The following is a 14,804-nucleotide window of genomic DNA, read 5'->3' on the forward strand; positions in this document are numbered from 1 at the left end:
CTTCTTCTTCTTCTTCTTCTTCTTCTTCTCCTCCTTTTCCTCTTTTTTGAGTTGTTGGCAGGAACCGTCAGCAACCCGATCTGCTTTCAATTACCGGTGGAGGATGATGTTAGCCCACTTCCTGTCCGTTATGTCTTGCACATGCAAACTCCAAAACATCCTGGAGTCTCACCACTGTCCTCTCACCCCCTCCACCTTCCTCCGCTCCCTCTGTCTCCTGCTCCGTTTTCTGAGAGCAGGGTGATTCATCTTCGTTGCAGCGGCGGGTAAAATGGCCACAGGGTCATTTCCACTCTTCCTCGGCCCGACCCCATCCTTTAAGTGGCGGTGATTCAGTGGTCAGCGGTCCAAGGAGCAGTTAAAGGACTTTCTGAACGTGCATTAGACGAAAAAAGGGAGGGAGGCATGGCTGCTGCTGATGAGCTTTTAGTTTTGGTGATAAGTGGCGATGCTGTTTGGGTTATAAATTTGTTTTGCGCTTTAAATGAAGCAAAGTCTACGTGATGTAAACCTGCTTCTTCCCAGGGCCATCACGAGGCTGCATGCAGCCGAGACACAACTAACGCTGATTACAAACACAGGATCCCATACAGATTGTGTCATTAAAGATGATGCTATAAACTAACAGCCATCGGGGAGGGGGGCGGGTACGTACAGTCCATATGTCCTTATGGTTCTTTCCCCCCCAGCATGATTTTTTTTTTCTTAACTCTGAGCTGGAACTAATGTTCATTTTGTATTTTTTCTTTTCTTTAATATCTTTTCTGTATCTCTACAGCAGGTCAAGTCTTCAAAGTCTTACGTAACACAAACCTTGATTTGTTTACACAGTCTCCATAATAAATTTGTATGTATTATTAGTTCTCACAGCTTCATATCAACATTAGGTCTCTGAGGTCCTGTGATCAGGACTCTGCCTTTTGCTCTTAATAATTACAACTCATCTCCATTCTTGATATCTTTATTAAAATACTTTTATACCTGTATCTTATTTGTAAAAGCAGTCATGTTCTGCTTCAAGTAGTTTATACCGCCAAATGAATATGAGCTGGTCATGTTTGTCTTTCTTTTCAGACCGAGAACACAAAAATCTGTGAGGAGCCGTGTCATCACTGTGAGAGTGAGCTGCTGAGCTGCTGGTCAGAGTTGGTGTGTTTTTGTCATCCCTGAGCTCGGTGTAGCCACTGGGATTCTAGTTTAACATCACCGTGTTGGACAGGTGATACGTCCGCTTACACTTTCACCTCGGCGTTGTTTACGTTAATGCCCATAAATACCCGCATCCATGAAGGGAATAACAATGATCATGATGAATCCTAAATAATATTTTATCATGATCCTTTTAATTATGTCTTTTCTAGCAATGTGCTGATAAACTTTTCTTGCTTTGTTTACTTTCTTCTTTTGAACAGCTGTGTTGCTTCAACTCCTCTTAGCTGACTTAATATAAAACACCGACAAACTTTGGCAAGATGGAAGAACTCTATCTGTCATTTTCTGGGCTTGGAGAGCATCAATTTTCCAAATTTGTGTCTTTTCCTTTGCTCCTTGAACACTAACTGCAGACAGCCCTTCATTTACATTTACGGCCTCTTTCCACTGCAGGAACCATTTCAAGAACTCGGGAACCTTACCAGCATTTTAACCAGAGGAACCAGGACTAAACGTTGTTATTCTGACATAGTTCCTGGTGCCAAAAATGTCCCCGTCCTGGAGGAAGTACTGCACGATGGTCTTGGAACGGTTGCAGCTGAGTTTGTAGTGTGGAACACCGCTGATTGTTCAAACAAAAAAACTTGCATGCTACTGCTTGTGTACAGCTGCCACAAGGGAGCACAGAACTTCGTACGCATGAAACAAAGGAAGGGGCATTTTTCTCAAAACTAACACGCGTCGCTGACTTTCCTTCGAGTAAAAATACTTTAGAGTACCTTGGGGACATCGATGGCAACCTCCCTCATGGCGCTGGGCTTCACCATGGACATGGCCCACTGGAGATCCTGCAGAGTGACAGTCAATGCACCCATCAGCTGCTGGTCTGATGGCTGATGGGAACCTCCCAGTGCTCGCCTCAGTGCATGCAAACCTGTAGAGAAAAAGAAGGCTCGCACGTCACATCTCAAAATGCATCAAAAGGAGAAAGAAATGAAGGATAAAAAATGAACGGTCGGACTTGATACAGGATGGGAGTAAAGTTCAGATGGTTTTAAGAGATGGAAAGAATTAATCAGTCCTAACCAAGTTCATAAAAAAATAAATAAAGTTTTAGTTGTCCCATAAAAGAGATTAAAGCATAGATGCCACAACAGAAAAGGTGAATCATATAGAAAACAAAAGACAGTGAGTTGAGCCACAAATGGGATATAAAAGTGGTGTTTGTTTGCCTAAAGAAGCAGCACTAGTGTCATTGTGGCTTGAGGGTTTTCATTCCAAACCCACATGCACTCAGTCCAACTTTGTACTCAAAACATTCAGGCTTGTACACGCTGTGATGATACACGCCTAGCGAATGCAAATCTCAAAATGAACACTAATTCCCCTTTTGACGGTGAAAATAATTGGGCCGGCATTATTTTGGAGAAAGGAGAGTAGGCTGAAGGGAAGGGAAGTGTAATCGAAGCGCTTAGGGTATGAATACCTTCAGCTCCAGAGGCTCCTGCAATTGAACCAAAAGAAGACAGCAAAACAAACATTGACGTGTCAATATCAAGAATGGGCCTTTGTCGAGCCCAGAAAAAAAAAAAAAAAGCACTGCAGATTGAGCTGGGGGAGACACAGTCTGGGCACAGACAGCTCTGAAATATGCTGAGGTGATGAATGAGTGCAGACTTCTCAAGCAGAGGCCAATAAAAAAGATGTTATATATTTACAGGGAAGGTTGTCAAACATGCTCTTCCTGTATCTTACTAATAAGAGTTGGAAAAAGTGTGAAGACTGACAGCTGGAGCACTTCTGCATCTTGGATGCACGATAATCTCCGAATAAAAAAAAAAAAAAAAAAAGTATTTGGGGTTTACATAAAACACCAAACATACAAGTCCGTGTTGATTAAAATTTGGAAACTGGACTTAAAATCTAATTTTGTGAGCTTTTAAAGGCTGAGAAACTCAGATTTTTGGACACTTTTAAGCGATCCGCTCTTGCTGTGCTGTTTTCCCAGTTTCAAATTTGCTACAACTCTTCACCATACATGTTGATTTGAAGACCAGTCAGAGAAAATTACTAACCTGATCCACAGATTTGCTGGTTCACTAATAGCCAGAAGATTGATAAAAGAGGGCTTTCACACAGCAGCAATAATTTCACTTTTCCGTCTAACGAATCTGAAGCGAACGGTATAAATACACAGGTCTGTGTATGTATAAGCACAGGAATGTGCTCTTACACTTTTTTTTTCCAGCAGTGTGAAAGTCAGTCTGAGTGGTCGGCGGTCGGCAAATATTGGCCAGTGGACAAAGTCTGGCTGCCCAACAAAAGAATTTGGCCCTGCAACGAAAACCGAAGCTGCTTTTACAGTTTGCATTTAAACTCAATTGATATATAATTGTCAGGAGATCACAAATCTACACCGGCAATGTACAAAGAGAGCTTGTGAAAATCCCAACATATTAAACAATCTAATAATGGTAACAGTGGAGTTGTGCCACTGTTGGCTTTTACTCGCTGATGGATGAATTACATCCACATTCAAATGCAATCCTAAAACGAACTTAAATCAAACGATTCCTAAAAAAAATTATAAATAAATAAAGTACATACATCTTTCAGTGGTTGGAAAACGGTGTTGGCGCAGGGCTGAACCTAATTGATGACCACCGCTCTTTTCTAAGAAACAGCAGTGAAATACTTCGAGGAGATGGCCAACATGGATGTTGTTTCAGATTTGGGTTTCCATTCAGCCAAAATAGTGAAACTTGAATCAGAAAAATCTGTAAACTTTACTCTGGGCGTCCGTCGAGCGCGCAGGCAGTCTCTTTGTGTGTTTTTCTGTTTTTAATTTCCTCCACTTTACATTACCGAACACGATCCGCAGGTAGGTCTGGTTGCAATATTGCACGCAATCATCACTTAAATAGGCTGGGAGGAATGAGCAGGGAAGGGGAAAAAAATAAAAAATAAAAATGGAGCTACGACGGAGCAGAAAACGCCATGTGTACATCAGCTTGCATCCAGCTGTGCAGATTTTCAACCCCTGCAGGTGGGAAGACAGGTCCCCTCTCGGTGAATTACATGCCAAATGTGGGCAATGATTAGCAGTTACAAAACCAGCCCACAACCACGTTTCCAAGGCCGGAGTTGGGTAACAGTAGATTAGACGCACAACCGTTCCCTGACGCACATGTGCACACATCACACAAATGCACACACATAAACTATTGGCTTCCTCTTCTGAGCTAAAGGGTTGGGGGGTGGGGTGTCGGGGTGGTGAGGACTGGAGGGGAACGGACGTGGTCCAGGGCTGAGGGCCAGAGAGCAGACGAGAGGGGATTTACGATCAGACAAGACTGCATCCTGTTTATATTTTCCAGGGCCCGTCCGACCAGGCAGCAGACAGACAGAGAGATGGAGAGGGGAAAAAAAAAGAGGTGGAGAGGGAGAAACACAATTAATGCAAGCAGGTTTGGTTTTCAAAACTGAGGTCAATGTGTTCCCCAGTCCCGGCTCCACCGGTGTATGATGTCTTTCTTTTCGCTCCTTCCCTCTTTATCCCCTTCCACCCACCCACCGTCTCTCCGACTCTAGATCCCCAGAGGTCTAAACAGCCCATCGTTCCACCTGGCTGCCTGTTCAGCTCTTCATCTGCGTTAATGCTTCAGACCGGAGCTGCTTAGGCTGCACAAAAACATCTGGTCTGAGTGTAGGGGACGAGGCAAGACAGGACAGGATGTGGAAGGAAGCTGGGGTGAGGAGGGAGACGAGGAGCGCCAGCCACAACGCCATCTGCTCTAACCCCAAACCATCAGCTGCCTGCCCTGTGAAGGTGGAGGCCGCAACCTCCTTCACTGCTGAGAGTGCGATGGAAAAGGAAGGGGGGGGGGGACTGCTGCATTTAGAGCTTGTTTTAAAAGATAAAAGACACTTTGCACAGCTGAAGAAGATTCCCAGGTGGAGATTATTTGATTACACAGCGTAAAGAAAACCTCGAAGCACATGAAGCTCAACATGAAAAAGGCTTTGTGTGCATCTGCATGAAAAGGATGAGACACTGTTTTATTTTGTTTTATTACTGGATTTTAATGCGCAACCACAGTACCTGAAGCAAAATGGTGTTTATTGTAGTAAGAAAAGACACACGGCTGGTTTCAAGGGTCGGGTCGATACTAAGTTTGAAACATTTGGTGTCGGCCAGAGGGAATGAAAAGCCTGACAGGCAAACAGCCTGACCAGAGAGGAATCGGGGTTCATGAGCCGCAGAAGTCTGAGTCCAGCATGGACACCCAGAGGGCAGCGGAAACTTGATTCAACGATGTGACTCGAACATTTTGCCTCAGGGATTCTCTCTCTTTCTCCTGACTGCTCTTGGCCGACTCCAAGCACACATTTGGTTTAGTTATGAAAACATCCGATGGGACGGGGGGGGGAGGCAACACAACACAATTTAATCTGAACCTTATGTGGATTCCTTTTTTCATTCTCTATCTTATTTTTTTTTTTTTTTTTGTACTCCATTTTCTCAGAATGCTTCAAATTCACAAGAGATCCAGAGGGAATTGAGGGCCCCCTAAATGTACAAGAATGCACATTTGCGAAACATCACACTAGTGTCCAAACTAGGTATGGAAGAAGGGAGGACTTGTTTCACAGGGCTGAAACAGAGCAGAGAGAAAGGAGGAAATCAGGTGATTGTGTGCTTTTTTTTTTTCCCAGCAAAGATGGCCTTAATTATGTGCGTCCACGACACACCTCTCTTCCCAAATCAAGGCCATCTCTTCGGGTGTCATCACACCAAACTGGCTCCGTCTACTAAACAATTCAAAATCTGTAAATACAAAACATTACACCTTAAAAGGTACCTCAACTTTCAACAGTTTGAGACTTGATGCTGTAAGTCCTGGCTTCAGGGGATCTCGTTTACACGTCCTCAGCGCACTATGAGGAACATCAGTAAAGAGCTGCAGTCCAACACAGTCCTGCAACAAAAGGCTTCAGATGCACCTCATCTCTGCTGTCAATACACAGCAGCTCATCGCCCTCAGAACCCGGGATGGTGTCAGAAGACGTCCGTCGGCGTCTTCACGTTTCAGCACGGACGAATCAGGACAATTGGCACTTGGCGTTGTGCGTCTCTGTGTACAGCCACAACAAAACTCCCATGAGATGGGGCTGTCCTCAGATGAATTGTGAAATACTTCGGGCATTACACCATCACAAAACCACAGGAACGTTTTCATTAGTCGCCAGGGCTTCCGGGACACTCTCTGCACCTGTATTTACAATACCCAACATCTGTTCCCCGAGCTGAAACATCGCAATAATATGTGCTCTTAAAGCGCGCGCACACAAACACGTATAGATGACAAAGACAAATACACATGCTCGCACACTCCAAACATGCGGAAAATATGTGCAGGCATACGCACACACACACAGCTGTCACTGTGTAAAGGTAACTGCTGGGGTTAAGGAGTACAAGCAGCACATTTCCGGATTTTATAAACAGAGGCCTCAAATAAACTTCACATGCTGATCCGACTGATATTTATGTGGCCCATCCTGAAATTCCTGAAGTGTCTTTAAAAGGACAGATGAGTTCGGAAAAGCACTTTATATGGCGAGGCTGCCACTGTAAACATCAGCGAGTGTTTAGCCCCGTTTGGCCCATTTAGTCTTGTGCAGCACAATTTATGTCAAACACACAAAACACGGCTCATTTTCGCTGCCCGTTTTTTCCTCCTGGCTCCGACGCGGCGAAGTTGCCTCTAGTGCTTGTTTCCTGCGGCTCCCGGGCCAAGAAGATCAATGGTTTGGTTTAAAAACATTCAAGTACTCGGTATTTAGGTTTGGGGGATTTTCACGCAGTGTTCTGGCAAAATCACTTTGCACATCTTACCAAGTAAATCGTTTAGGTCATTTAGTGTAAGTTGGAGATGTAGATGCTGAATATTGAGCCTGATGTTTCTCAATCAGCCTGACCAAAAAGCTTTCAGCGGCAGAGAGTCGTGTGTTTATTATTCTACATAATCAATTTTACTGGCTCTTTTTGTTCCAGTGGGCTTCCCCTGTTTAGAGAGGCTTGTAAACAGTGAGCCCGGATGTGGCACAAACCAAACACGCACGTAACCGCGTACAAACTCGAACAAACACTGTGCACTCACACACACAATTTGAACTGTTTAGGCTGTGGAAATGAGTCATCTGCTCGCACCAGGATCAGTTGAACGCCAACAGGACGACAGAGAGACGCCTGGAGTCCATGAGGCTCAGCGAGACCACATGATAGCTTCCAATACCGCACAAAAACACCTAGAGGGATTCATTATGTAAAGCTGTTTTCTATAATCCGCGCTGGCCGGGAGCGGGGTCAACGCAGCGTTCAGAGAAATAAGATCAGAGGGAATTGGCGTCTGTGTGGTCATATCGGAGGAAATCGTTTCAGAGATCTTGTCCATATAAATAAATACAACACCCTCTGTTGACTGTCTTTTTATTGTTTGAATCAGCTCATCACCAACTGTGCCCACTTTTTCCTTCCTCTACGCTGATCCAGTAAACACAACAGACTCTCAGGTTCTGCAACAGTCTGCTGTGGCTTTGTTTTTCAAAGATCCAAACTGATTGTGATCTGTAAATTCCAGCATGATTTGGCCCGATGCACGTGCACTTAGTGGTAAGGCAGAAAGAAGCATTTGTGTCGCTGAGATATTAATCATCTCATAATCTTTCAGTTTCGTACGGGGACCTCCTAAAGGGCCCGGACTCCCAGGTTGAGAACCACAGGAACCGCTGATCCAAACTACTCCCCAAGTACACCTTATTTATTTATTATGAAATAAATACAAACTTCCTAACGATTTCGAAGGAATGAGCTCTGTGGGGTGTCTATAAAGGCAACAAGTCAAAATGTTGGGTCTTTACTGTCTCATTCTGCTTTTGTGTTCACAATGCCTTCCACTCAAGATAAAAGATTAAATATGATGTGGAATAATGACTTAGTGCTGTGTCATCTCACTCATATGAGCGGCCAGGCTGCTGCAGTTCTGCACCTAACAAGCAATAAAACATGGGCCTCCTCCAACGGCTCCGTTCCTGTCAGCCTGTCAGTGTTTGCGCCGACACTCGCCTCTGATGTAAAGCTCAGGCTCAATGACGTGACGAGGAGCTTCATCAGACACATCAGAAAACGGCAGCTGTCGGCTTAGCAGGCTGTATGTTTCTGTGCTGCGACTAAGACAGTCCAGTAGATCGTCCTGGCTCGTCCGTAAATCTGTCAGCCACCACCAAACGACGATGAAAGCCACGTCCACTCCAGACTCGGCGGACGGAGAGGAGTGAGTTCGATACGAGGGTCAGAACTCCTGACTGAAATGAGACCTGAAGGAGGGATGTGCTTCAGCTGCTGCGAGTTAAAATCCCGGCTCAAAAGTCTAACAAACTAACAGTTGTATCAGTTCAGTCTTTCCACCATCCACACTGACACTGACTTCACTGTTCCTCTGCTGCAATACAACATTTCCCCACCAGAGGTCAACATTTAGGCTTCCTTCTTCTCATGTTTGCAGAAGCATTAGTGCATTTCAAGACACTTCCAACTGTAGTTCAGGTGCCAAATATTAAGTCAAAACACGTTCAGATCAAAATGAAGCACATTTCTGAAGCGTCTATCATGTCTTCATTTACCAGCTCACAGTTTGATGTGCAGGTGCAGCTGAAACAATATTGTATGCAGGGCGAGCCAATTTTTTTAACGATTGCAGCAAACGGAAATCTAAAATCCAGTAATCAAATTATTAGTAACAATTTTACCTTTTTGAATTAAAACTTTAAAAGGGAATGTTGAAACTTTTTCAGACGCACCTGTAGTTCATGAAATGAGCAACGAGCAAACCACAACCAGACCAAGTTCTGCTTTAAAGCTTAGAAAACTTTGCGCTCGAGGTCAGTGTGTGTGTTTCCAAGTTAGACTGCCATCTTAAATACATTATTTTGCTATTAAGGACAATGTGACAAAGGTGAATAGGTAGAGAAGTGAACATGCATGTTCCCCCCCGTGTCACTGGGATGGGATGACGAGAACGAAAACATCGTAAAAGAACCTTCTCCGTCACCAGATATCAACCCGACGTAGTGGGAGAGTCGGAGCTTTACAGGAATGACTGAAGCAAATCAATCCGTATAAAAACGCTGACAATAGCGCAAAGTTCACAAGCACACCATCTAAAGTTAGCAGCACGTGGCCGCTAAAACCATCTAAAGAGGTGAAAGGACGCAGGGTAGGGCCACATCCCGTTCACAGCGGGTAAAGGGCCAAATTTAAGTGTGTTTAAAAAGTCAACACAGAACAGCTGAAGGAATAAAAGGCCTCACACACCCGTAAACCTTCCACACCGATTGAATTAAACTCAGTGTGCAGATGGTGCTGGGAACACGTTGCAGGGACCTAACCACATGGCTCTGACCTGCATGTGGAGGGCATTTCTTCTGGAAAAACAGTTTAGGGGATCAGATAATCTGCTCCAAGGAGCACTGAAAATTGTTCTGGAGGTGGGTGGGGGGGTAATGATGACCTAACGCCTAAACGGTGACGGTTTTTCTTTAGTTTGGCACTGATCTAATGATCTTTGAAGGAATGGAACAGCCCAGATTCAATTAACATATTGTAACGTGGCTTCAGGATATTTAGCAAGAAATCTCTTAATTCTGAGACGCATCCGCGTTTCTTCTTTCTCCAGGTTTAAAAATCCTTCCTTTCATTAAGGGATCACAGCGTTCAACCTGGAGTCCCTCGGTCAGTGCATGTGATGTAAAGCACAGATTTTCTTGATAATTTGGGGGCTCAGTGGAGGCTTAAAGGAGATTTGAGGTGACCCCAATGAAACAGACTTCAACAGATCTGGCATGAGAGCAGTTCTACATCGGGCTGCGTTTGAAACTGGCCGATTTGTGATCAACAGTAATTAAGACCCAATTACATCGGCACATCTGTCGTCAAGAAGCTGTTTCTGGGGCTCGGCGCGGCTCAGGACAGGACAAACAAAAAGCTTCCTTGATGACATCAAGATTTCCATCCATTCTTGTGAGCGTACACAAACAGGCACACAAAGAAAAGAAATGTATACACAGCAAACAGCCACTTGGCCTTGCCGTCCTTCTCCAGAGATGAAGAATTGATTTAAATAGCAGGCTGGTATTGTACAAAAGGCAGGAAGTGAAACCTCCCACCGCAGCGCGCTTCTCGTGTATGCTTTCTTCCAGTTATATGCCTGCATGCTTCTCTCTGCAGCTGTGCAAGGTGGGGGATCTTGTGCGTGACCCCGGTGCGCCACAGAAATATAGTTCCCCTTCCTCGCAGTTTCTTTCTTTTTCTTTTCAGGAAGCGGTGCAGCAAATTGTACCCTCCCACAGCAGCTCATTGTTACCTGAGCAGCAGAAGGAAACAACTGTGGTTCCGACTTAATGTGTTTTTATTCCTTTTGTTCCTTTCAATGAAAGCTAAAGAGGAAAAAACACATATCAGCTCGTGGGGACGTGTGCGTTTGTGTGGCTGCATGTTGTCTGCATGTTGTGGTGGTATTCAAGCCCTGGTGAGGGTGGATCCTTAGCCACAGTCACATACACACACACACACACAGATAGTCAGTAACACACAATCAAACTCCTACTTACATCTCTTCATCTTTGATTTACAGCTTATATCAACAAAGGATCAAATGATTATGTGTGTGTGAAACGCTGCGACTAAAGTTATAATTACCGCCCGTCTCTGCAGAGCTACAAAGCACCTCGCTGCTTTGGTTTTAATGTTGTGTTTCACTCTCACTGTTCTCATCAGTGTTGCTTTCAGGGGGGAAAAACCCCACCGTGAACTCCCTGCCCTGCACCAAACTGGTGGGCACAGTGGACAGAAAGCACACGATGCCGACTGTGTCTTCATAGAAGATTCTTTTTCATGCTTGTTTGTTTTTTTGTATGTGTGTGTTTTTTTTTTTTTAAAGACGCTCCATGAGTCAAACATGCTAATACAGATCCCGTTGTTTCCACATTAGTTTATCTTCATAGCTGGCGGCTTACTTTAATTGGGCCTATAGGTACTTTTTTCTTTTTGCAGTCATAAATCTTACACATTCAATACACAACAAACACACATATATCCATCGTCTGAGTGACTGCTGCTTTAATAAAACTGTCTCTATACTGTTTTGTTTTTTTTGCACTTCATCCAGAAGGAAGAAGCTGAGTTTCACTGTTCCAGCGAAGCGAGTCAGCTATTCGCTGCAGCTGTGTGTGCTCTGCAGGTAAAGCTGTGATTAACCAATCAGCCTCCTGGAACATTCAACTATTTCAGAGACATAATTCCTGATTTTTAAAAGACAGATTGCCGAAGAATGAGAGCAAAATAAGATCATCATGTTCTTGCCAAACTGACAAATTGGACACAGTAAATAATGATGACCCATTTTTGCACAAAATCCCACCAAGTTCAGATTTGGGTCAATAGTTATTTGTTGGGTCGTACACAGTTCGCCATGTGACAACGCGTCTTTTAAAATCAATGATTATGTGCTTTTTCTTGGACACGTCAAAATATTTTTACTTGCTCACAACTGCAACATGACTTTGCCCTCTCTTGGTAAATTAATTCATTCACATTCTTATTTATATTAAGAGAAAGCTTTTTTTTTTCAAGGATGCCTGGATGTAAAAAAAAAAAAGAAATAGAAAAGAATAAAGAAAATATAATAAACTATCATCCAGAAATGTTTATGTAAGACAGGGATGTAAGGCAATAAAATAAAATAAAATAAAAGGTATGATTCAGCTAATCGCACACATTCACACTGCCATGAGTCACTGAACAGGAATATTAAAAGATTAAAAGGACTAAAATCATCTCATTCAATCTTTTTTTTTGTGTGTGTGCATAGCCTTCCACTCGCATGAAGCGTAAAACTTAAAAGCCAGTTTCCCAATCGCTGCACTAACTTGCAGGTCTTCAGAGGCACGTAGCTTCAGGACCCACTGCAGTGTGAAGTCGAGCAATAACTAATGAGTCAAGTACCCAGGAAGTTTGCCAGTAAGAGCTTTGCCGATAAATCTGCCCGACGTCAGCTGCAAGCAATCCAGAACGTCACCGCTCGACTTCGGCAAGTCAAACAGATCATCAGCAGGTTCGCATCGCTCCCATACTCATTTCCTTTCATTGGCTCTCTCTTAAATACACAACCCAGTTCAAAGCTTTCACTGACATACAGCACTCTGTCATCGACTTGCCTGCTTAAACAGGCTTTCAGATAAACTTTGTATTTTTGCTCTTCTGCATCTTCTGCAATGCGTTTTGAACTCCAGAACTCCATTGACTGATTTTATTTATTTTTTTTATGGGTCAGTAAAGCACCTGAAAGCCTCACTATAGTGGCCCAGTTGGGCATTTATTGAAAATAAATGAAAAGTGTCACATAAATATACTTTACTTACTGATACATGCATTTGGGTCACAACAAACAAAACTCGCTCTGCAGATCTTTATCGTGACCATTTGAAATAAAGTAAAGGCACTGCACAAATATTATGATGTCTGTTTTTTTTACTAATATTACCATTTTTAGGGCAGCACCACTGACTGGGCTGATTCTGGCCTGAAGCCCCTTCCCCCTGGATGAACGATGGATGGATAGTTTGTTTGCTACATAATCTAAGACAATAATGTTGTGCCAGCTGATCTCAACTAATGATCTGATATCTAATATCTGAGTATTAATAACTGTTTACATCATCCCTGACTAACGCCTCATCATCTTGTTCAATGATAGATATGTTAGGTAGGAATTGTGGATACTTAATCACTGCGCTGAGATGAATACGTTAATGTTTAACTGTGAGACAGATTCTACGGACATTGCATGTGTATGCCAGTTCACATTCCAACTCTTTATGGCCACAGTCTGAATTCTATCTGTACTTTATTTCAGACTGATGTAAAGCCAGAACAAAGCCTTAAATGAATTCTGGATCTGCTGGTCCTCCTGTGGTGCTCTTGAAAGGGCCTATGTTTGTCTAGTTATTTGGGTTTGGAGGGTTTTTTTTTTTTTTTTGGTGGGGGAGTGAGCGGAGTCAAACGGATTTGGGGAGGTTGTTGTCTCCCTCTGGGGCGCGAGGAGGTTTCAACAGAAAAACACTGCCAGTCACGTCTGGCCCTCTGTGGACAGTAAATCATGGACTTCGCCGAACTGCTTCCGCACAGCAGCCCCGGCTCCCTCCTCAGCTGGAAATGCAATACGCCACGTACCCCAGGCACTGGGACCACCCAAGAGGCACATGGGGTCTCACACACACACAGAAAAATAAATGTGCGTGTGCTTGTACAATCACACACCCACAATCGAGCGCAAACACACATATCTGAGGCAGTGTGTTGGTCCTCGGGATGTGAGGTGGATTGGTTTGTGGCTGCAGGGGTGAGGGGGCAGAGGAATTTCACAACAAGTGGTGGTTTCAATGGTTTCTCTCACTGGGATCTGAATACCACAGAAACTCTCAACTTCCTCTTTGGCACGTATCAAAGGACGGTGGACGCTCTTTGGTCAGATGGGCTGCAGGCTGGTCAGACTCCAAGAAAACATAGAAAGGTAATTGTTAAAAAATGAAATTTGGATGAAATAAGGCCTTGCGGTTTGGCCAGAGTCCTACAGGAAGACACGGGGTCGAAGACAAAGAGGGAAAAATAACACGAGGCCAAAAATGTAATGCTCAATAACAAGCTGCTATTCCTACACCGTGCGTTGGTTGAATGCCTGAGCCTGTGAGGGAAACCAAACTAATGAATGATGGTGAGCTGCAATGTGCAACTTTATTCCCCCAAATGATCTGGTTTCGGGAAGAGCAGCAGTGATTTTTCACAAGCGGTCTGAGGAGCTGCGGATGTTTTTCTTGGTCGCAGTGGCATTTTATATGATACAGATTTCATGACTTTATCACCATCAAAATCTTTTTTTCCAGTAACAATATGCTTCACAACGATTAAGTTCATCCTTCCGCCGGTCTAACACAAGGCCAACATAGAGAGACAAACAACCAATTTCGCTCACACACATGCCCACTGGAAAATTGAAGTCATTAATCAAGCTAATCATGCACGTCTTTGTGTTGTGGGAGGACACCATTGTTAAAGCCAATATGTATCTAGGGAGCTTGTTGTTATTCCTTCGGATGGCACTTAGAAGTTTAGGATGCAATATATGATGCTCAAAATTAATCCAGCATCCAGATCTGCAGTGACTGACTTATTGAGACCTTCTGTATGTTAAGGAGCCCACAAAAAAAAATAAAAGAAATTAAATAAAATAGTTGTGTGAAAAAAAAAAACAAAAACAAAAATACACTGCTGACCAACCTCAGAAATATCAACATTTTGGATCTCATCAGGAAACATCCGTCCTTTGGGACAGGGGGACAGTGTTTACTCACCTGCCTCTTTGCAAACAGCTGCAAGGTCTGCTCCTACGTAACCATGAGCGGCGTCCGCCAGCTGCGTCACTTCCTCGCTGGTGGCGCTGCATGGCACCGAGCTCAGCTGCTTCTGCAAGATGTCTGCACGCTCCGCTGCATCAGGAACCCCCACCTGCACGAAGTGGAGACAGCAAGAAGAA

General features: G+C 43.9%; 1 protein-coding gene across 1 annotated transcript in view; it reads right to left on the reverse strand.

Annotated features, from left to right (window-relative positions):
* The window catches only part of afg2a (AAA ATPase AFG2A), a 95,716-nt gene that overhangs the window by 75,760 nt on the left and 5,152 nt on the right, over positions 1–14,804 (reverse strand). Inside the window, exons 10-11 of the mRNA XM_029512296.1 lie at positions 14,623–14,776; positions 1,932–2,086 (exon numbers count right to left, since the gene is read on the reverse strand). Of these exons, the coding sequence (XP_029368156.1) occupies positions 1,932–2,086; positions 14,623–14,776 (309 nt within the window). The remainder of the gene's footprint in view (positions 1–1,931; positions 2,087–14,622; positions 14,777–14,804) is intronic.

This window comes from Echeneis naucrates, chromosome 10, assembly GCF_900963305.1.
Source record: "Echeneis naucrates chromosome 10, fEcheNa1.1, whole genome shotgun sequence".
Taxonomy (NCBI): Eukaryota; Metazoa; Chordata; class Actinopteri; order Carangiformes; family Echeneidae; genus Echeneis; species Echeneis naucrates.